This window comes from Baudoinia panamericana, assembly GCF_000338955.1.
Source record: "Baudoinia panamericana UAMH 10762 unplaced genomic scaffold BAUCOscaffold_4, whole genome shotgun sequence".
NCBI lineage: Eukaryota > Fungi > Ascomycota > Dothideomycetes > Mycosphaerellales > Teratosphaeriaceae > Baudoinia > Baudoinia panamericana.
Window position 1 is genome coordinate 1,217,751 of NW_006911260.1, and position 18,114 is coordinate 1,235,864.

General features: G+C 54.8%; 8 protein-coding genes across 8 annotated transcripts; 7 read left to right on the plus strand and 1 right to left on the minus strand.

Annotated features, from left to right (window-relative positions):
• The first annotated feature begins 64 nt into the window (after nt 1-64).
• On the plus strand, nt 65-3,772 carry BAUCODRAFT_32342 (uncharacterized protein). Its single transcript, XM_007676268.1, has one exon. The coding sequence runs from the start codon at nt 193-195 to the stop codon at nt 3,373-3,375; it is 3,183 nt and encodes a 1,060-aa protein (XP_007674458.1). The 5' UTR covers nt 65-192; the 3' UTR covers nt 3,376-3,772.
• Nucleotides 3,773-4,043: 271 nt separating this feature from the next.
• BAUCODRAFT_146874 (glycoside hydrolase family 81 protein) lies at nt 4,044-6,266 on the minus strand (the record flags this gene model as incomplete). Its single annotated transcript, XM_007676809.1, has 1 exon — nt 4,044-6,266. One exon carries the CDS (start codon nt 6,264-6,266, stop codon nt 4,044-4,046), a length of 2,223 nt encoding a protein of 740 aa, XP_007674999.1.
• Nucleotides 6,267-6,459: 193 nt separating this feature from the next.
• Nucleotides 6,460-7,086, plus strand: BAUCODRAFT_146875 (uncharacterized protein; the record flags this gene model as incomplete). Its single annotated transcript, XM_007676810.1, has 1 exon — nt 6,460-7,086. One exon carries the CDS (start codon nt 6,460-6,462, stop codon nt 7,084-7,086), a length of 627 nt encoding a protein of 208 aa, XP_007675000.1.
• Nucleotides 7,087-8,229: 1,143 nt separating this feature from the next.
• Nucleotides 8,230-8,804, plus strand: BAUCODRAFT_32344 (uncharacterized protein). Its single transcript, XM_007676269.1, has one exon. It carries the CDS (start codon nt 8,416-8,418, stop codon nt 8,626-8,628), a length of 213 nt encoding a protein of 70 aa, XP_007674459.1. The 5' UTR covers nt 8,230-8,415; the 3' UTR covers nt 8,629-8,804.
• A 224-nt stretch (nt 8,805-9,028) lies between these two features.
• Nucleotides 9,029-11,608, plus strand: BAUCODRAFT_32346 (uncharacterized protein). Its single transcript, XM_007676270.1, has one exon. The coding sequence runs from the start codon at nt 9,068-9,070 to the stop codon at nt 11,363-11,365; it is 2,298 nt and encodes a 765-aa protein (XP_007674460.1). The 5' UTR covers nt 9,029-9,067; the 3' UTR covers nt 11,366-11,608.
• A 2,905-nt stretch (nt 11,609-14,513) lies between these two features.
• On the plus strand, nt 14,514-15,989 carry BAUCODRAFT_121202 (uncharacterized protein; the record flags this gene model as incomplete). The annotated part of the gene is made up of 1 exon (XM_007676811.1): nt 14,514-15,989. The coding sequence occupies one exon, from the start codon at nt 14,514-14,516 to the stop codon at nt 15,987-15,989; it is 1,476 nt and encodes a 491-aa protein (XP_007675001.1).
• A 313-nt stretch (nt 15,990-16,302) lies between these two features.
• Nucleotides 16,303-16,924, plus strand: BAUCODRAFT_421869 (uncharacterized protein). The gene is made up of 2 exons (XM_007676812.1): nt 16,303-16,825; nt 16,886-16,924. The coding sequence occupies exons 1-2, from the start codon at nt 16,407-16,409 to the stop codon at nt 16,887-16,889; spliced, it is 423 nt and encodes a 140-aa protein (XP_007675002.1). The 5' UTR covers nt 16,303-16,406; the 3' UTR covers nt 16,890-16,924.
• A 442-nt stretch (nt 16,925-17,366) lies between these two features.
• On the plus strand, nt 17,367-17,979 carry BAUCODRAFT_32351 (uncharacterized protein). The gene is made up of 2 exons (XM_007676271.1): nt 17,367-17,725; nt 17,800-17,979. The coding sequence occupies exons 1-2, from the start codon at nt 17,551-17,553 to the stop codon at nt 17,964-17,966; spliced, it is 342 nt and encodes a 113-aa protein (XP_007674461.1). The 5' UTR covers nt 17,367-17,550; the 3' UTR covers nt 17,967-17,979.
• Nucleotides 17,980-18,114: the final 135 nt, after the last annotated feature.

An 18,114-nucleotide genomic window follows, 5' to 3' on the forward strand; every position in this document is an offset into this window, starting at 1 on the left:
GGAAGCGGATTGCGCGGGAACGCTCGCCTCGCCTCGAGGAGAGAGAGCTTCTGCGATGCGTGCACACATCCGTCATAACCAACCGCCTCTCGTCTCCTGTGACTCTTCCATCACCACACCTAGCTCTGCTTGTGTTTCAGAGGCCTTGCATCGCACGTATCCGGGCGAAACAGCAGATGCGCATGCGTAACGATGCTGCGAACCCAACTTTGCCGATGCAGTAAACGCCTCACCTCTAGCAGCCCCGCCGCTGTTAGAGCCTTCGCCAACCTCAGCCATGCACCTCAGACAGCCTTAGTGGCGAAGAGGAGACAGCTGGGTATCACATCATACAACGCATTCACTTCGCACTTCCGAAGCTATGCAGTGGCCGCAGAGGAGACGAGCAAGGGTGTCGACCCTTCCGATTCCTTCCTGTCCGGCAACACGGCCAACTATGTCGACGAGATGTACATGGCCTGGAAGCACGACCCCTCGTCCGTTCACGTGTCATGGCAGGCCTACTTCCGCAACATGGAGAGCGGCGAAATGCCCATGAGCCGGGCCTTCACCCCTCCACCTACCATTGTACCGCAAGTAGGTGGCGCAACACTTCCTGCAGGCACTGGCGTCGGCGTGGCTACCGGAGAGGGCAGCGATGTCATGAGCCACTTGAAGGTGCAGCTTCTCGTACGGGCGTACCAGGCGCGAGGTCACCACAAGGCCAATATTGATCCGCTTGGCATCCGCAACCAGTCACAGCACTTCCCACATAGCAACCCCAAAGAGCTTGATGTGAAACGCTATGACTTCAGCGAGGAGGACATGAACAAAGAATTTGAGCTTGGTCCGGGTATCCTGCCACGTTTCAGGACGGAGAAGCGGACGAAGATGACTCTACGGGAAATCATCGATGCGTGCGAGACGATTTATTGCGGACCGATTGGTATTGAGTACATTCACATTCCGGACAGAGAACAGTGTGACTGGATTCGGCAACGTGTGGAGGTGCCGGCACCCTACAGATACTCCGTGGATGAGAAGCGTCGTATTCTGGACCGTCTCATCTGGTCGTCCTCCTTCGAGAGCTTCCTCGCCACCAAATACCCTAACGACAAGCGTTTTGGTCTCGAGGGTGGTGAATCGCTCATTCCCGGCATGAAGGCGATGATCGACCGCTCTGTCGATTATGGCGTCAAGGACATTGTCATTGGCATGCCGCACAGAGGTCGGTTGAACGTACTCTCCAACGTTGTCCGGAAGCCCAACGAGTCCATCTTTTCCGAGTTTGGTGGCTCAGCTGAGCCTTCCGACGAGGGCTCCGGTGATGTCAAGTACCATCTGGGTATGAACTTCGAGAGGCCAACGCCCTCCGGCAAGCGTGTTCAGTTGTCCCTGGTCGCCAACCCTTCGCATCTGGAGGCTGAAGATCCTGTTGTGCTAGGCAAGACACGCGCCATTCTGCACTACAACGCTGACGAGACGGATGCGACATCTGCTATGGGGGTGCTGCTTCACGGTGACGCTGCGTTTGCCGCTCAAGGCATTGTATACGAGACTATGGGCATGGCTGCTCTACCGGCCTACCACACCGGAGGGACGATACACATTATCGTCAACAACCAGATCGGCTTCACAACCGATCCGCGCTTTGCCCGCTCTACGCCGTACTGTTCCGACATTGCAAAGTTCGTCGATGCACCCATCTTCCACGTTAACGGAGACGATGTGGAGGCTGTCAATTATGCATGTCAGCTGGCCGCTGACTGGCGCGCGGAGTTCAAGAAGGATGTTGTGATCGACATGGTCTGCTACCGAAGACAGGGCCACAACGAGACCGACCAGCCATCCTTCACCCAGCCCCTGATGTACAAGCGCATCAATGAGCAGCCACCCGTAATCGACAAGTACACCAAACAACTTCTCGACAACCATACGTTTACGAAGGAGGATATTGACGAGCACAAGAAGTGGGTCTGGGGTATGCTCGAGGAGTCTTTCACGCGCTCAAAGGATTATCAGCCGACTGCCAAGGAATGGTTGACCAGCGCTTGGAACGGCTTTAAGTCACCCAAAGAGCTTGCTACGGAGGTCCTGCCTCATCTGCCTACTGCGGTCGACGCTGAGCAACTCAAGCACATCGGCAAGGTCATCGGTGAGCCTCCCGAGGGCTTCAATGTGCACAAGAACCTTAAGCGTATCTTAGCCAATCGGACCAAGACGGTCGAGGAGGGCAAGAACATCGACATGTCTACCGGTGAGGCTTTGGCATTCGGCACGCTTTGCTCTGAAGGTCACCACGTCCGGGTGTCTGGCCAAGACGTCGAGCGTGGTACCTTCTCTCAGCGCCACGCCGTACTGCATGATCAGGAGTCCGAAGCGACCTACACTCCACTCAAGCACGTCAGTAAGGACCAGGGCTCCTTCGTCATCTCCAACTCTAGTCTGAGCGAGTTCGGAACCCTGGGCTTTGAGTACGGCTACTCCTTATCCTCACCTTCTGCACTGGTCATCTGGGAAGCGCAGTTCGGTGACTTTGCCAACAACGCGCAATGTATCATTGACCAGTTCATCGCTTCCGGCGAAGTCAAGTGGCTGCAACGCTCCGGCCTCGTCATGAATCTTCCCCACGGCTACGACGGTCAAGGTCCCGAGCACAGTTCTGGCCGCATGGAGCGTTTCCTGCAGCTCTGCAACGAAGACCCACGCATCTTTCCATCACCGGAGAAGCTCGATCGTCAGCACCAGGACTGCAACATGCAGATTGTTAACTGCACCACACCTTCCAACAGCTTCCACATCTTCCGCCGACAGATGAACCGCCAATTCCGAAAGCCTCTCATCTCCTTTTTCAGCAAGAATTTATTGCGGCACCCGCTCGCACGCTCCAACATTGACGAATTTACCGGAGAGAGCCACTTCCAATGGATTATTCCAGACCCAGCTCATGACGGCAGCTTGGCAGGCTACGACTTCCGTATCAATCCTCATGAAGAGATCAAGCGCGTCATCCTCTGCACTGGACAAGTGTTCACGGCCCTCTTCAAGTACCGTGCGCAGAACAACCTCAAGGACGCCGCCATCACGCGTATCGAGCAGCTGCACCCATTCCCGTGGGCCCAGCTACAAGAGAACCTAGATAGCTACCCGAACGCGGAAACGATCGTCTACTGTCAGGAAGAGCCGCTCAATGCGGGTGGTTGGAGTTTCGCACAACCGAGAATTGAGACGCTCCTGAATCATACTAAGCACCATCACCGCAAGCACGTGATGTATGCAGGTCGTGGGCCAAGTGCGAGTGTGGCAACTGGCCTGAAGAGTACTCATCTGAAGGAGGAACAGGAGCTTTTGGACACCGCGTGGAGGGTTAAGCAAGACAAACTGAAAGGGGCTTAGGGAGCTAATTAGCGTAGAATGCAGTGGGTTGGAAAGTGGGCTGCGTGGGCGGTTGCGGTCTGGGCCCCTATGGTGTATATACTATTGATGGCTGTGTAGTCTGTGTGCTCTATTGCATGGCGTAAATGATTTTGAATACCTGCACCAGGTTTCGGATTCCATTGCTTCGAAGCCCGAAAATTGACGCTGTACTGAGTGATGGGTTTCAATACTCCGCCTTTACCATAGGGATTGGGGTCAGGTCAACGGCTTCCGCCTAGCGAATCGAGTCGCGGTCGAGGGGCATACTGGACACGTGTTACGGCCAGCTAATCGAAGTAAGATAATGAGAATGGTACTAGCTGTGCGTAAAACATTTTTGCATTATGTTTCTATATTGACGTAATCTATACTCGAACCTGCTATCTCTCTCTTACTCAATTGATCTTCCCATTTTGCATCTCCAAACCCAACCCAAACGCCCATACATACCTATACACCCAACCATCTATGTGCAGCCAGTGCATCTCGTGATCCCATTTCAATCGTTCATTACATTATCCGTCACCCTCTCATCCGCTGCCGTAGCCTGGACGATCGCCTGCGACCTGACCTCGGTTATAGCGTAGTGTACTTACCAATACTCACCTATGCTCCCTTACTCCGTTCCACCTCTTGCTTGTGCTCGCTCAAGAACTGCCACCCAGAGCGGCAGAGAACGCCAGATACCAGGTCTGACTGGCGCCACCGTCCAAGTACGTGTCGTCGAAGTTGGGGTCGCTGAAAAATTCGTAGCTTGTCGCAGGGTCGAAGATGGCCCGGTTAGCCTCGAGGATACCTCTCCAGCCTCCAGTGACCTGGGCAACGGGCTTCAAGCCACCGTTGCCGAAGTAGGCATCCCATTCCTCCGAAGTGAAAGTCTCCGTCCGGGTCAAGGTGCTGCTCGGCAGAAGTGGCAGCATCTGGATTCCTTCGATGTACTCTGGCACTGCACCAAAGTAGGTGGTATGATCGATCTTGTTCTCGAACACGATGCCTCCAGCCTTGTTGCCAATGAACCACGACGGCTCGACAGTGTTGTTGCTTGTATACAGGTAGTAGTTTTGCAGACTCCTTGCTTGGAGGCCAAGCATAAGGTTGCCGCGGGCTTCCATGTTATTGTCGCCAATGATCTGGCCCCACATCTTAATGGCATAGATGGACATTGTATCTTCACTGGAGCTCTCCTGATCCTTGCCGTCTGCGGTCTCGATCAAGCCGTGCGCCCAAGAGTGGCCGTGATACCAATCGAACATCCGCTGGAACGGGAAGTACGGGTCGTTGTTGATTGGGTTGGCATAGTCGCGGACCAGCATGTTCACCCAGGCTTTATTGGTCCCTTCGTTAAGCCAGGCCGGGCGCATGTAGGCTATGACCGCAGCGGTGTAGACGAAGTAACCAAAGTGGAAGTGGTGATCGTTGTAGTATGTGTTGCCGAAATCGACTCCCGAGTTGTCGTTGCCGTAACTGCCTACACTGACTGCGCCGCCCCAGACTGCATCGTACACAAGTGGGGTTGGCATCTGGTTGTTGACATGAAACTCAAATGCAGCCTCGAGCTGCTGAAGACCAGTGAGCGCAAGCGAGCTATTCCCGGCAAGGTTGTTGACGGCAATTATGATGGCAGCAAACTTGGCCAGTCCTTTACCGTCATAGTACAGACTGCCAACGTTCGATTGAGCAGACACGTTCTGAGACAGTTCCGAGGTACCAGCAGCATTGATCGCCGCCGCAGCGGCTGCGGACACGGAATCGATGCTACCTTGATCTGGCGACCATGGTAGGAAGTCCATGTCAATCGGCAGATTCGGCTCGACAAGGGTCCAGGAGTCAGCAAGGACAGCGGTTGCGTATCCCTTCGTCGTGGTAACAAGCTGTACATCGGTGATTCCCGCAGATGTAGCGGCTGAGAAGGAACTTACGTGGTGCGGCAATGCGAACATGAGCAGCGTGCGGCTCGTGGCGCCAGCCTTCGTCCACGAGAGGCTGTAGCTACCTTCGGTACCCTGGACCGAACCGCTGATGTTTGCGGTAGTCGCATATACGCCGGCTGAGTTGTCGTAGTCGGATTCCGCATCTGCGGTGTTGGCTGGCACCTTAGCAACCTGGATGTAGCCACCAAAGCCAGAGGGTCCTTGGATCTCTCCTGAGCTCAACATAGTGAACGCATTCGTGTTGTAGGTCGAGCTTGCAGGTGAGACGTAGATGAGCCAATTAAAGGTGTTCGCAAGCGTGACTCGGTACTTGTAGGTACTGCCGCCATTGACAGCGCCGACGTACATGACGCTTTGGATCCCGATGCCAGATTCAATGACTGGCGTACCCCCGTTGTACTCAGCGGTAACGAAGGCCATGCCTTGAACCAGTGGAAACGTTATCACCGGGTTCGCCGCTCCGCTGGGGATGAGGTTGACGTTGGCGGAGAAGCCTGTCAAGGAATCTGTTGTCAGTGTGGTGCCAGTATCAAGTTCGGCAGCAGAGAGTACGAGAGATTGAAGTCCAACAGGTGCAGCAATGAAGCCGACTTGGCCAGCATCTTTGGTAGGGTCCGCGGTTCCATTACCCGCGAGCTGGTCCCGCTCGATGTGAGAAATCGCCATGCCCCAACTGCCAGTCTCACCTTGACCCTTCGACCATGACACTGAATAAGGATGAGTCCAGGTGCCTGCCTGTTGGTCGCCAAGGAAGAAATTGGCATAGAACTTGTTCGTCTCTATGCGTTCTTGTTGCGGCTGAATGCCAAGAGTTGGCACCGGGTGATCTGTTCGCGAGGTGACTTGCGCTGGTGGCGCGTCGGTCGCAATGGCGACAAAGATGTTGCTGGCTTGTAATGTCGTGACGCTGGCGGTTGCAGTTGGCCCCACGCTCGTCATGGTCGATGTGTTCAACATAGAAAGCGTCGAGGAAACGCTTACTATCGATGTCTGAAATGGTTGCGTGGATGGGTTGCCTGACGTTTCGAGCGAGCTGTGTACCGAGCCCGAAGTGACTGCTGAGACCGATGTTGTCGCAGATTGCACGGCTGAGGTAGTAAGAGATGTCAAGGAGCTGTCTGGAACAGTCCTCATGGTCCGTGTCCGGCTTGGGCTTGTGCTCGTGCTCGTGCTTACACCCTGGGCAACCGTCGTCTGGCCAGTGCTTGTCGCGGAAGCCGGAAACGACGTGCTGCTGCTACTGCTCTGGGAGGCTGGCGCACGTGTGCTTGATGAGCTTGAGCTGGCGGGCGGAATAGATTGTAGACTGTTGAAGGGAACAGCTGAGCTCGTGACCGACGAGGCCGATGCCGAAGTTGATGCAGCGGAGAATGGAGAGCTGTTCGACGTTGCCAACGCTGGATCGTTGCTCGTTGGCGAGGCGGATGCGCTGCCGACAAGGCTTTCCGACCATGAGCTCCATGCGTTCGACAGCGCCCACGACCGTTGTTTTGCGTTCAAGGTCGTCGTCGCCGTGGTCGTGCAAAGGACTCTGTCCGCGCCGCTCGTGGACGTCCGAAGTCGCGTGTACACAAGCTCTTGTATTTGGCCATCATTGATCTGGATCACAGGTCCGGTGGGTACGCCATCTGGTCCATTGCTTATGGTCGTCAGAAAGGTAGTTGGCTCAAGGTCCGGGAATGTCGGACTTGCTGGACCAGGTCCGAGTCCAGTAACCTGCAAATTGTTAGCAGTCGATGACGTGCTGCTATTTTGGTAAGGTGCATTGACGAATGGATAAGCTGAACTTATCGGAACCTGTAGAAGTGCAATCAGCGGTAAAAGTCTTGTTGCCCGAGGGCGTAAGCAGTGCTTTGCCATAATGAAGGGATGTCTAACTCGAGACGCAAACGAAGGTATCGGGTTTGGTCAGTATGTTAGGTGGAAGTGCAGCAGAAGCAGTGAAGGGGTAGTGGGTGCAAACGCTAATAAGACGATATTAAGTCTCCTTTCTCTGGGTATTGGCGTGGGCTCTGTGATGGGTGTATCACCCTGCGCTGACAGTGAATTGGCTTGACGCGTCTTCGGTGTGGTTGTTGATGGGCTTGGTCTTGTGTTTTGTTTCGGTTTCGGTAAGAACGAGTGTTCGGGTCGCACAGCTCGATCTAATTAGTTAGTCTTGGACAGATTCGATTGATATGGACAAAGTAAGGTCTTTTCGTTTGGTTCGATGTGGCGGAGTGGAGTTTTTCGAGGTTGTACCGGACCACAATGGCTGCAGGTGACAGCGTCCCGACGGAATGGCGCAGATGGAATGCTTGTATCAAAGACGACCGTGTAACGTGAAGGCGTACGACTTGATATATGCCTACAGGCCACGACCACCATGGCGCTAAGGTCTGCTTCGAACTGACTTTACGAACGGTTTTGCCCAGGTAACATGGGTGGATAGTGGCCATAGCCCTCATCAGACCGCGGTGCCATTTGCCGAACACAATGGCGATCGCGCACGCGCCTAATAGTCCGTCGCACGGACGCAGGTACCGGGAGGTGCGCTACATGGGTGTTTGTTGCTGATCGTGAAGACATTTGGCTGGCGAACAGTGTGGGTACCAAAATCGCCTGTTCGCCCGACAATTGCGTCTGCCCGAAGCCATCATCGCCGCCAGGTGACTTGCGCACTCCATGGTGTGCGTATCGCCTGTCAAATTTGACTCGTACGGTTGGCATCAACATACTGCTTCATTGAGGGTAGGGGTTAGAGAAAGCACTCCACCTTAACGGTAAGGCGCAAAGTGTAATGTTGTTGCTAGGGAAAACCCTCCGCTTCAGCCGAACAACCACCCCTCTCAGATGGAAGAACCGAGAGGCGCGACGCGGCGAGATGCGGTGATGTTGGCCATGCACGATTAATCCCGCGCCTGTCCTCTTCGGGACTGTGCAGTCGTTTGCTCAGACCATGCCAATGCTTTGCGCCGCGAAATTACCTCACGCTAGTTGTGCGCTTGCTGACGCAAGTGTTTATACCGGTGACAGGGAAATCAACAAAACTCGGTACGGCACAGCGACGGCGCTGACCAGGTGTAGCATGCATTCGCAAGGCTGAGACATGGCGCGAATAGAGCCGGTGTACCATGCGAGTGTGTGCGCCCACTGCATCAGCTCGGAAGAACGTTACAAGGACGGATTTTCACGCTCGCCAAGCCTGCTCCGAGTACTGCAAACGCCAAAAAGAGTCGGCCATACGAGGGTGACAGTGGGCTTGCAGGCGGCTGTTTCTGTATCACCTTCGCGTATCACTACGAGACATATTGAAATCTGAGCTGTGCAGGTCACACAACGATTGAGGGTCTGAACAACCGTCTATAACGAATATCAACTCCACTTATACGTAAAGGTTGCAACAGCGACCAACGGGTCTGAGTTCACGCGGTATGAACGAGGACGATGCGACCACTGTTGATAGCAACGGACAATGTTTCTTCCATGGTGCTCCTCAGATTGCACAAGGCCGCCGTTGACCGACTTTGTCATGGATACTCGTCAGGATTATGTTCCCTCAGTCACTCAGTGTCCCCACCGTGGCCATTGTCGCGGAGTGAGACAAGACATGTTTCATCCACAATGTTCCGGCTGGTCGGACAATTGTTAAGGTTGTGGCAGGACCGGTTCTTTCAACATACCTTGTCCCTGTCCGCGCATATAATGGTAGCCTCATGATAATGACTAAGCTTCCGTAACTCAAGCCAAGCGCGAGTCATATGAATCGCATTCCGACTGCGTGTATCCTGCCCATCCCGAACTTCGGTAGACCACAACCGACGCTATACAGTATGAATTCGAGTGCGAAGCGGAAGCATGAAAGCGCTGCCAAAGGTGCTCACAAGGCACCAAAATTGGGTGGTGCCGGAGGTAATGGAGGCAAAATGTCGTTCGCACAGAAAATGATGGCGAAGATGGGCTACCAAGAAGGACAGGGTTTGGGCAAAGAAGGAGAGGGTATCGTCAACCCGATCGAGGTCAAATTACGACCGCAAGGTGCGGGTGTCGGAGCGGTCAAAGAACGTACAGAGCAATACAAGCAGGAGCAGAGGCGAGCTGCTGAGCGGCGGGGTGAGGACTACGAAGGAAGCAGTGAAGAAGAGAGAAAAGCGCGACGAGAACGGAAAAGAAAGCTTCACGGTATGAAAGGTGTTGGTAGCGGCACCAGCACCCCTGGAGCGGAGGGGAAGCTGAAGACCAGGTATAAGACAGTGGCGGACGTACAAGCGGCTGCACCGGGTCTAGATGTGCCGCCCCAGATGCTGCGCTCCATGGTTGATGCGACGGGAAAGCAAACCAAGCTTTTGACGGACTTTGCCGGCCTTATGACTTCAGCTTCGGCTCCTGTAGACACTGAGGAGGTGAAGATTGCAGAGCGAGAGCGGCTCGAACTGGAAGCATTCATCGACGCCTGGCACGGGGTGCAGGAACAGAAGATTTACGTCGAGGAACACGAAGGCCAACAGCAGGTGGAAATCGAGCAAGAAAAGGAGGAGCTCGAGAAACTGCAGGCTGTCACGCAAGCCATTGAAAGTCTGCAATTGCAACCTGACGAGGGTTTAGAAAGCACGATCGATGACGCCTCATGGCAGCAGACGCTGGAGAAGCTTGAGTGCCTTCAGAGGACATACGAGCATAACGTTGAGCGCTACGGCTTGGTTGATGCTGCCATTGGCGCCATTGCGCCTACTTTCAAGCGAAGCATTGCCGGATGGGATCCTCTGCAAGAGTCAAACGTGCTTGTGAGCGACTTGCTGCGCATCAAGGCTATCCTTGGCCTCGAGAGTACGCACGAGGTCGCCACAGTGAATGGTCATGCAGACATTGACGACCTGAGTGGGAAGCCTCGGCGGCAAACAGCGACTTCTTCTTATGAGACACTTATCTATACGGTCTGGCTGCCAAAGATGCGCATGATCGTAACGAATTGGGATGTACTGGACTACAATACTCTTATTGCTGTAGTACAAGCGTGGCGGCCACTACTCCCGGCCTTTATCTACGGCAATCTGATTGACCAGCTGATAGTGCCGAAGCTCGCCACTACCTTGCAGACTTGGAATCCAAAAAAGCGTAGTCATCATCAAAAGCAGCAGTCACTGCAAAGTACACCACTTCACACCTGGATATTCCCATGGCTCCCATATCTGCCTCCGTACCAGCTTGATGCCAAGGCATCGAGTGGTCTGCTTGTGGACGTGAAACGTCGGCTGCGGCAAGTCCTAGGCGGCTGGAATATCTCATCAGGCATACTGCCAGGTTTGACGGAGTGGCGAGATCTGCTAGGCTCTGAGTTCGATCATATCCTTGTCCGCCACCTTCTGCCCCGGCTAGCTTTACACCTTTCGCAGAAGTTTGACATCGACCCATCCAACCAAGATCTAAGGCCGCTTGAGGATGTGCTGAAGTGGCAGTTTTCATTCAAACCAGACATCATTGCACGTCTGTTCGTTGCAGAGTTCTTCCCCAAGTGGCTCGCAACGCTCCATTTGTGGCTCACCACAGAAGATGCCAACTTCGAAGAGATTGCGCAGTGGTTCGAGTGGTGGAAGGAGCAAATTCCGGAAAGGCTGTCATTGCACCCGGAAGTTCTCAAGCAGTGGCAGCAAGGTAGAGCAATGATGGACAATGCTCTTGATCTGCTCGACCAAGGCACTCCGCTTACGCAGCTGCCTGCTCCGGCCGCTGGACCCGCCAGGCCGCTTGCGCGAGAGCTTGCGCGGCAACTGGACGCGCCAAAACCCCCAGCTCTCAAGCGCCGTACTGAAGACATAGATTTCAAAGATATCGTGGAAGCATGGTGTGCCGAAGAGGATCTTACTCTGGTACCGCTCCGTGAAGCGCATTCCCAAACAGGACTGCCACTATTTCGAATCACGGCGAGCGCGACTGGCAAGGGTGGCATCATCATATACTTCAAAGGTGACTTGGTCATGGCGCAGAAGAAGGGTGACAGGACCAAGTACGAGCCTGTTGTGCTCGATGAGCAGCTGGTCCGCAGGGCTGAGGGCAAGTGAGAGCCATCCTTCCCGCCTCGTGGGAAGTTAGATGCACCGACACGGCACTGAAATCGGCCGCATAAGCGGAGCTGTGCTGAAAGGTGAGACCCTCCGCTGAAGCCGCTGGAACAGATGGTTGCCGCGTTTTTTGCTAATGATATAGTGGTAGGGTCGGCTCGGCACGGTATGTAGTTTCAATGAAAATGATCGCACCTTGGCCAGAAGAGATCTTGCTCACGACCAGCACGTCTTGGACATTCTGCCACGTCTGACACTCTCGCCACGGTCCGTGTTGATGTTCCCTCCGTCTGCGCTATCTCCCCTATGGCGGCTACAGCCGCGCCAAGCAATGCACGCGCGGGAGACAGCGGGACGACAACGCCACTCGTAAGCAGCGCTTCAGCAGAAGTTGTGATAGGCCTTTCTCATCGCTTCCATGCATGTCTGCCATGCGGTGCGCGTTGGTCACTCGTTTGGCGGGTGAGAGAGCCACGTTGCTGGGTCGTTAATACGCCCTTAGACTTTAAAGCTTGGCCAATGATAGGCCCCGTCGGTTTTGGTGGGAGTAACTCCACGGCTCTTCCTGCGCTCTGCCTGTCCTACGAATAAAACAACCGCGTTGTGGTACATCTTCGTCACACCCTAGCTTCGTGCTAATGTCGGGCCTGCGCGTCGCACGTTGACAGCGTTTGTGCAAGTGTCTCACTCATATGCCGCCTTCGCGCTCTCACTCGCTACGCGTCTTTATCGGCGCTGTAGCTCGTCACTGAGCTTGCTTTCTCCCATACGGGTGTAGTGGCGGGTCTCCAGTAAGTAACGCTGCAGTGTCGCTCATGTAAGGGCGAGGTATGGTGATGAGTCGGCATCATCACGCCGCCCTTCCGCCCCCTTCACCCGCGCCTCGCCCAGGTGGGAGCAACGGACCCGGAGAGTCCTATGGCCAGAGACGCCGGCATGTGCCCGCCCAACCTCCATCTCTGACTACTCATTTCCTCAGGGTTCAAGGTGCTCCGCTGGCGTCTCCCACTCCGATTTCTGATGGCAATGCGACACCATTTCCCTTCAGTCCAAGCACGCCGGTTGCACTAAATCCCCGAGCCTCAAGTGCTCTTAACCCACTTACCGCAGTAGTGGCCAGCCGGGCTCTTCCAATGGAACCGTACAACCCTCGCCAATGGAGTCAGAGCGGGCAGGCATCCGGCGCCCAGATGGTCTTTGGCAGGCATGGCAATGCTCCGCCCAATACGCGAGAGGCGACGGGCATGGAAGGTATGAGACCTTGGCCACTAGCCAAGCTTTACTGTGTGTCAGTCATGGTCGTGTAGCTGATGCCTAAGTAGAGGCTATGCCGTCTCCACCACCTCCTTACTCAACTGAGAGCTCTAGTGCCTCCGCAACCCACACCACGACATTGTCGCCGTTGATAGATGACATGGGTTTCGCCTCGTCGCCGTTGACGTTTGCAGCGACTGCACGAGGTTCACCGCAGGTACCAGTGTCGCCTGCCTTTCCGCCTCCGCCGAGCGCGATGACGTCGCGGCACCGGGACCGCTCAGCCTCTGGCATATCGAGCACGCGCGCTTTCCTTACGAATCTTAACCTGAGGGGCAAGCAACCGGTCTATTCGAACGATCCGCAAGCAAGCAGCAGTATGCAGTTATCCAATTCCGCGGAGATCAGGGCGCCTGCGGCAAGACGAGCAGCGTCAACCGGGACCATGCGATCGTTTGCGGGTGATCAGGGACAGTTGTCACGGCACGCATCGCCAGAGAACGGCTGGCAGCCTGGTATGCCTCTGCCTGGCCCACCTCCTGGCCCACCTCCTGCTGGAGCAAGATCACAGAGCCTAAGCAGGTTTCCAGACTCTTCGTCAGGTCATGGCGTGCTCGTAGAAGCAAAAACGAGTGTGCTTCCCCCGGCGTACCCAAGACGGGCTGCTCAACCTTCTAGTCTCGGACCTGTCCCGCCGACACCGGCAAATTGGACAGAAGACCAGGATGTGCCTGTTTCGACTGACGCCACGCCTGCGAATCAGGTTCTGGAGCCTGATGTCTCATACCAACCTTTGCGTATTGACACCGGCGCGCATCATGAGAGCTCGGTTTCCAGGCGGCCTACGACGCGTGGAGGTCGTGGTGAGGGTCTGCGTGAGCGACGTTCTCGCAGCCGGAGGGCCAAAGAGCGCCGAAGCGGCGATCGCTCGCCCTCCAGTGACGAGTCAAAGCGTAGTGGCAAGCTATCAGATCCTGTAGACAGCACCATAAGTCGAAGACGGGAGCACATACGCGCAGCCTCCGGTTACGCAGAGCCTACTGGTGAATCCAACTCTGGTCCGCAAGCCAATGCTGTAGTTGCGCCAGCCGCGCAGGCGCCCAAGGCGCCCCCGAGCATGATGACCCCTCCGTATACGCCTAGCGTAGGAAAGGAAACTGCAGTCCAGCGACACGATACGAGGTCGGCGACAATCATGCTTCGTACGCCCAGTGCCGGCGCCGCTGCATTGACGCCGCTCACACCCGGGCGGCCGCATTCGGCGGGCTCAGCGAAACCATCAGCCAAACTTGACGCCTTTGCGTTGCAATCATTGGAGCGACATCGCGTTTTCATCGAAAAGGAGGCTTTTGCAGCATCGGATGGAGTGCGCTTGGAGCTGTTTGCAAACTTTATCGTTCACGAATCCCGTCTCCGTCGTGATCGTTATCATTCTGCATACACCGCCATGGCAAGTGATATTGTTGACCTTACGGGGGATATGTGGCGGTCGTATACCCGGAGCAGCAAGCGAGCACTCACTCCAACCACCTCCATGTCCTCTTTCGATCCAACCGTGCCATCCTGGGCGTCGGATGAGCAGCCTGGCTCGACATATGGAGTACCAAGCTCAGCCTCTTCGTTCGGGGAGAACACGCCGGCTACGGATTTGTGTTCGATTGGAGACGCAGCGGAGTCTGCGTTGGAGCGCGCTACTGAGTCACGTCATTGGGCGGAATCTTTCAAGCCTACCCTGTCCCCGATTCCTAGCATGGCTCAAAGTACAGTGCCAGACGAGGACAGCTCACGCGGCCGCGCCCCAAGCAGGTGGTGGGAGCAAAGCCAGTCTGGGTCCGGTTCAGGGTCGATCGGGAGACCCGAGCGGATTGAAAGGAGTCAGCGCGAAACGAAATACATGGGTGTTAGAGCGTCTGAATTGGCAGGGACTGCTGAGCCATCGCCCGCCCTCCCTCAGAGCTCTGACACGTCTGGCGCGAGAAGTGTCCTAACTGGCAGTGAGTATCCGCCTGAGAAAGTGGGCTGGCATGAGGGCAACGACTTCAAAACACCTATGCCTACTCCACGGCAGGCACAGGAACGCAAATCATCTGCAGTATCTGTCGGCGGTCCACTGGACATCTCTCGCCTTGTCACACTTCCTCCGCCATATCCTCGACATCATCCCGCCCTGAATAACAGCCATCCGATGCTGGCCGATCTACGGAATGAGCATCGCACAATGACGAATCACATTGATATCCAGCAGATCAAGAACAATTTCTTGGATCGCGACTTTGTTATCCGAAAGCAGCATAACGAACTCGCTAAAGAGCGCCGCGCTAGGCTGCATTCAGGCATACAAACGAAACTCGGGAACGGTACGATGAGCTTCGCACAAGCTGCGCAGGAAGAAGCCGCATTCGACAAAGAAGAAGCAGAACGTGGCAAAGCGGAAGCTCGGACGAACTTCGAACGCTATGAAACGCAGGTCGCGCAGCCGTTGAACGAGCTCTTACTGGCACGGCTAAAAACGGCTGATGAGTGCATTGAGCGCCTGAAGCTGGATCTAGAGACGAGCAACCACGTCGCTGACCCAAATCAAGCACAGGAAGAGGGTGATGAGCAACCCGAGCGGCTCGAGAAGTTGACATTGCTCAAGTGGCTATTTGAAGCGCGGGAGCAATTGCATACAGAGACATTTGACCTTCACGCGAATCGAAGCGAGCAGTATTCGGAAGTTATACTTACGCCGTATCGGATTCAACGAGCTCAGGCGAAAATTGATGAAGCGACTGCGTTCTTCGGCAAGGACAGCAGAGACCGGCAATTGGCCTTTGCGCGAGACTTTGTCAAGCGGCACGAGGAGCTGCAGCGAATCGTCGAGATGCATGTTAGCCGGGGTGTCGAGGACCAGATGTCGGCTTTTTGGGACATTGCTCCCAGTCTATTGGACGTTGCCACCGGGTTACCTTCCGCACTCGAAGAACTCGATATCCACATCCCCGAGCTCGAATACGAAGAAAACCCGAGTTATCACGACCACCCGTTGCAGTACCTTTATTGCCTCCTCAGCCATGCGGAAAAGAGTGCTTACCAATTCATCGAGTCAGAGATCAACCTCCTGTGTCTGCTCCACGAAGTCCGTACGGCTAGTACCAAGGGCCATGTCCGACTCGTGGAGATTCATGGCTCGGCTGCGAGCCCGCATACTCCCGATCGTGCCGTACTGCAGGAGGCCGAAGAGCGACTGACGCAGGATCTCAAGGAGAAGGTGGGCGAGGTGGAGAAGCAGTGGAGAGAGGCGCTCGGGGATGGTTTGGAGGACTGTAGGGCCAGGGTCAAAGGCTATTTGCAGATTAGTGGAGGATGGGAGGATGGATTGGATGGCTGAAGTGGCCATCGTCATTGTGCTGGACTTGTCTGTGCGTTGAAGCGAGCAAAAATGCAGTCTGCGTATTTGAGCGAGGCGTTTAGAATCCCGTGAGAGCATGAACACTTCTTGCGGGTGATAGACATTTGCATGGTTGCAATGATGACGCATCGCAAATGCGAAGCGCGTGTTGCATCCGTTTGCGGCCATCAAGGTGATCATTAACAGTTGCAGCAGAGCGCATAAAGTCATGCGCCGTCCCGTATGCTACCAAGGTATCCATAATCTCTGAGCGTCATCAATTCGTTGGGAGAAAGTTGTGCTGTGGCCCCTTAAGAAACACTTGACGGTCACAAGCACGTCGCTGCATAAGCACAATTCCTCCTCCGCAAAGCCTCTGGAGCGCATTCCCAAGATCAGTATCCTGCCACAGGCGCGATGAAACCTGTCGGCTTAGTCGGCGGCGCTTCTCCTCGCTCAATCGCCGCTTGCCTTGCGGCACGATCTTCTGCAATCGCCTTCATCTCCAGTGCTGAACCTTTCCGCCAGGCTCGGGGGAACCACCAGCAGACGAAGATGAAACTGCCACGAGTCAGCATAGCCTCGCCTGAAACTGGCGATTATCTATTCACCATAGGACAGCAAGGCCTGCAAGAATCCCAACAGGTATTGCCCATGCTGTCGCTCCCATTACGGCGTCAAGGTGAAGATTCGCCGCTAGCTAGACTTCTCAATGGAGTAAGATTGCGGCCTGGCTTGGCTTCGAGTAGAGCAACCTTTCGTGTTCCACGCTTGTGGCCTGTACGTGATGGTCGACTAAGTGCGAGATACGCCGTACGATTCTCAGCAACTTTGAGGTATGAATGAAGTACAATTGCCTTCTTGTCAATGAGTTTATTGTTGATGTCGGCCGTCAGGTAAGATTGCTGGGCGTGCGCGGCACCTTATACGCCGCAATGCTTGTGCCCTACTCAATGAGCTAGCGAACGCCACATGCATTCCATAATTGCTTAGTGGCGGGATAATCCACGTGTGACCATCGGTCAACGAATGGACTCGACTTGACTCAACTCGACTCGACTCCTCTGTCAAACGCATTACTTGTGTATGGCAGGTGGCATATTGTTCCCGTAGCCGCGCAGATATTCAATGACCTCAATGGGTGCGCTTTCAGGCTTGCGAGAACAGTGTTCGCTGGTTTGTGTCAAAATTGAGATACGAAGCATCGAAGGAGATCTGCACGCTTCCCCAGAATGCCCGGTTCGGCGGCACGAAGATGCAGGCGGGGTTTGCGGGTTAACTCCACTGCCCCTTCTCAGCTTGGGGCCAAACCCGTGGCTAAGGACTGCGCCCGATTCCCAAGACTTCCCGGTTCGTTCGATGTTGCAATCAAGCCGGCCGGAGGATGACGATGAATCTTTCTGCACGACGTGCACTGAATCTCACAGTCGCTGGCCGCAATAAATGTGCACCATACGGCTGTGCCATGGCAATTTTACTACACCCGAAGAAACACCGCGAGCCAGTGACCCATACTTGGAACCTGTCTCTACCTCACCCATAAACGTGCACACGTCCGACGATGTCAAGAATATCAGACATTGATCTGGATGAAATCTACGAATTTGCTGTGGTTCTTGGCAAGCGAGCTGGCAAACTCCTGGACGATGGCTGGCGAGATCGAGCTGCGGGTCGCCATGATCTGGAGCACGTCGAAAAAGCCAACGCCGTGGATATTGTGACGAAGACAGATGAAGGTAACTCACCTGCAGCGACTTCTCTGTAACCCTTTGTTACACGGCCCTTAGTCTTGACACTTATGGTTGTTCAGACGTTGAGGCTTTCATTAAAACGGAGATCACGAGCAGATTCCCGACCCATCAGTATGTCTCTGAAGGACGCACCACCCCACGGAGAATGGTGACACTGATTAAGTCCGAGCTTTGTCGGCGAAGAGTCTTACAGCAAAGGCTCCTCGAAGGACTATTTGATCGGTAAAGAGCCGACCTGGTGCGTTGATCCGCTCGACGGTACGTAGTTCCAGAATCATCATATTGGCATCCTGTGCATCTCATTGTGTGCTCATTCGACCCCTCTATCTGCAAAGGGACGGTGAACTTTACACACATCTTCCCAATGTTTTGTG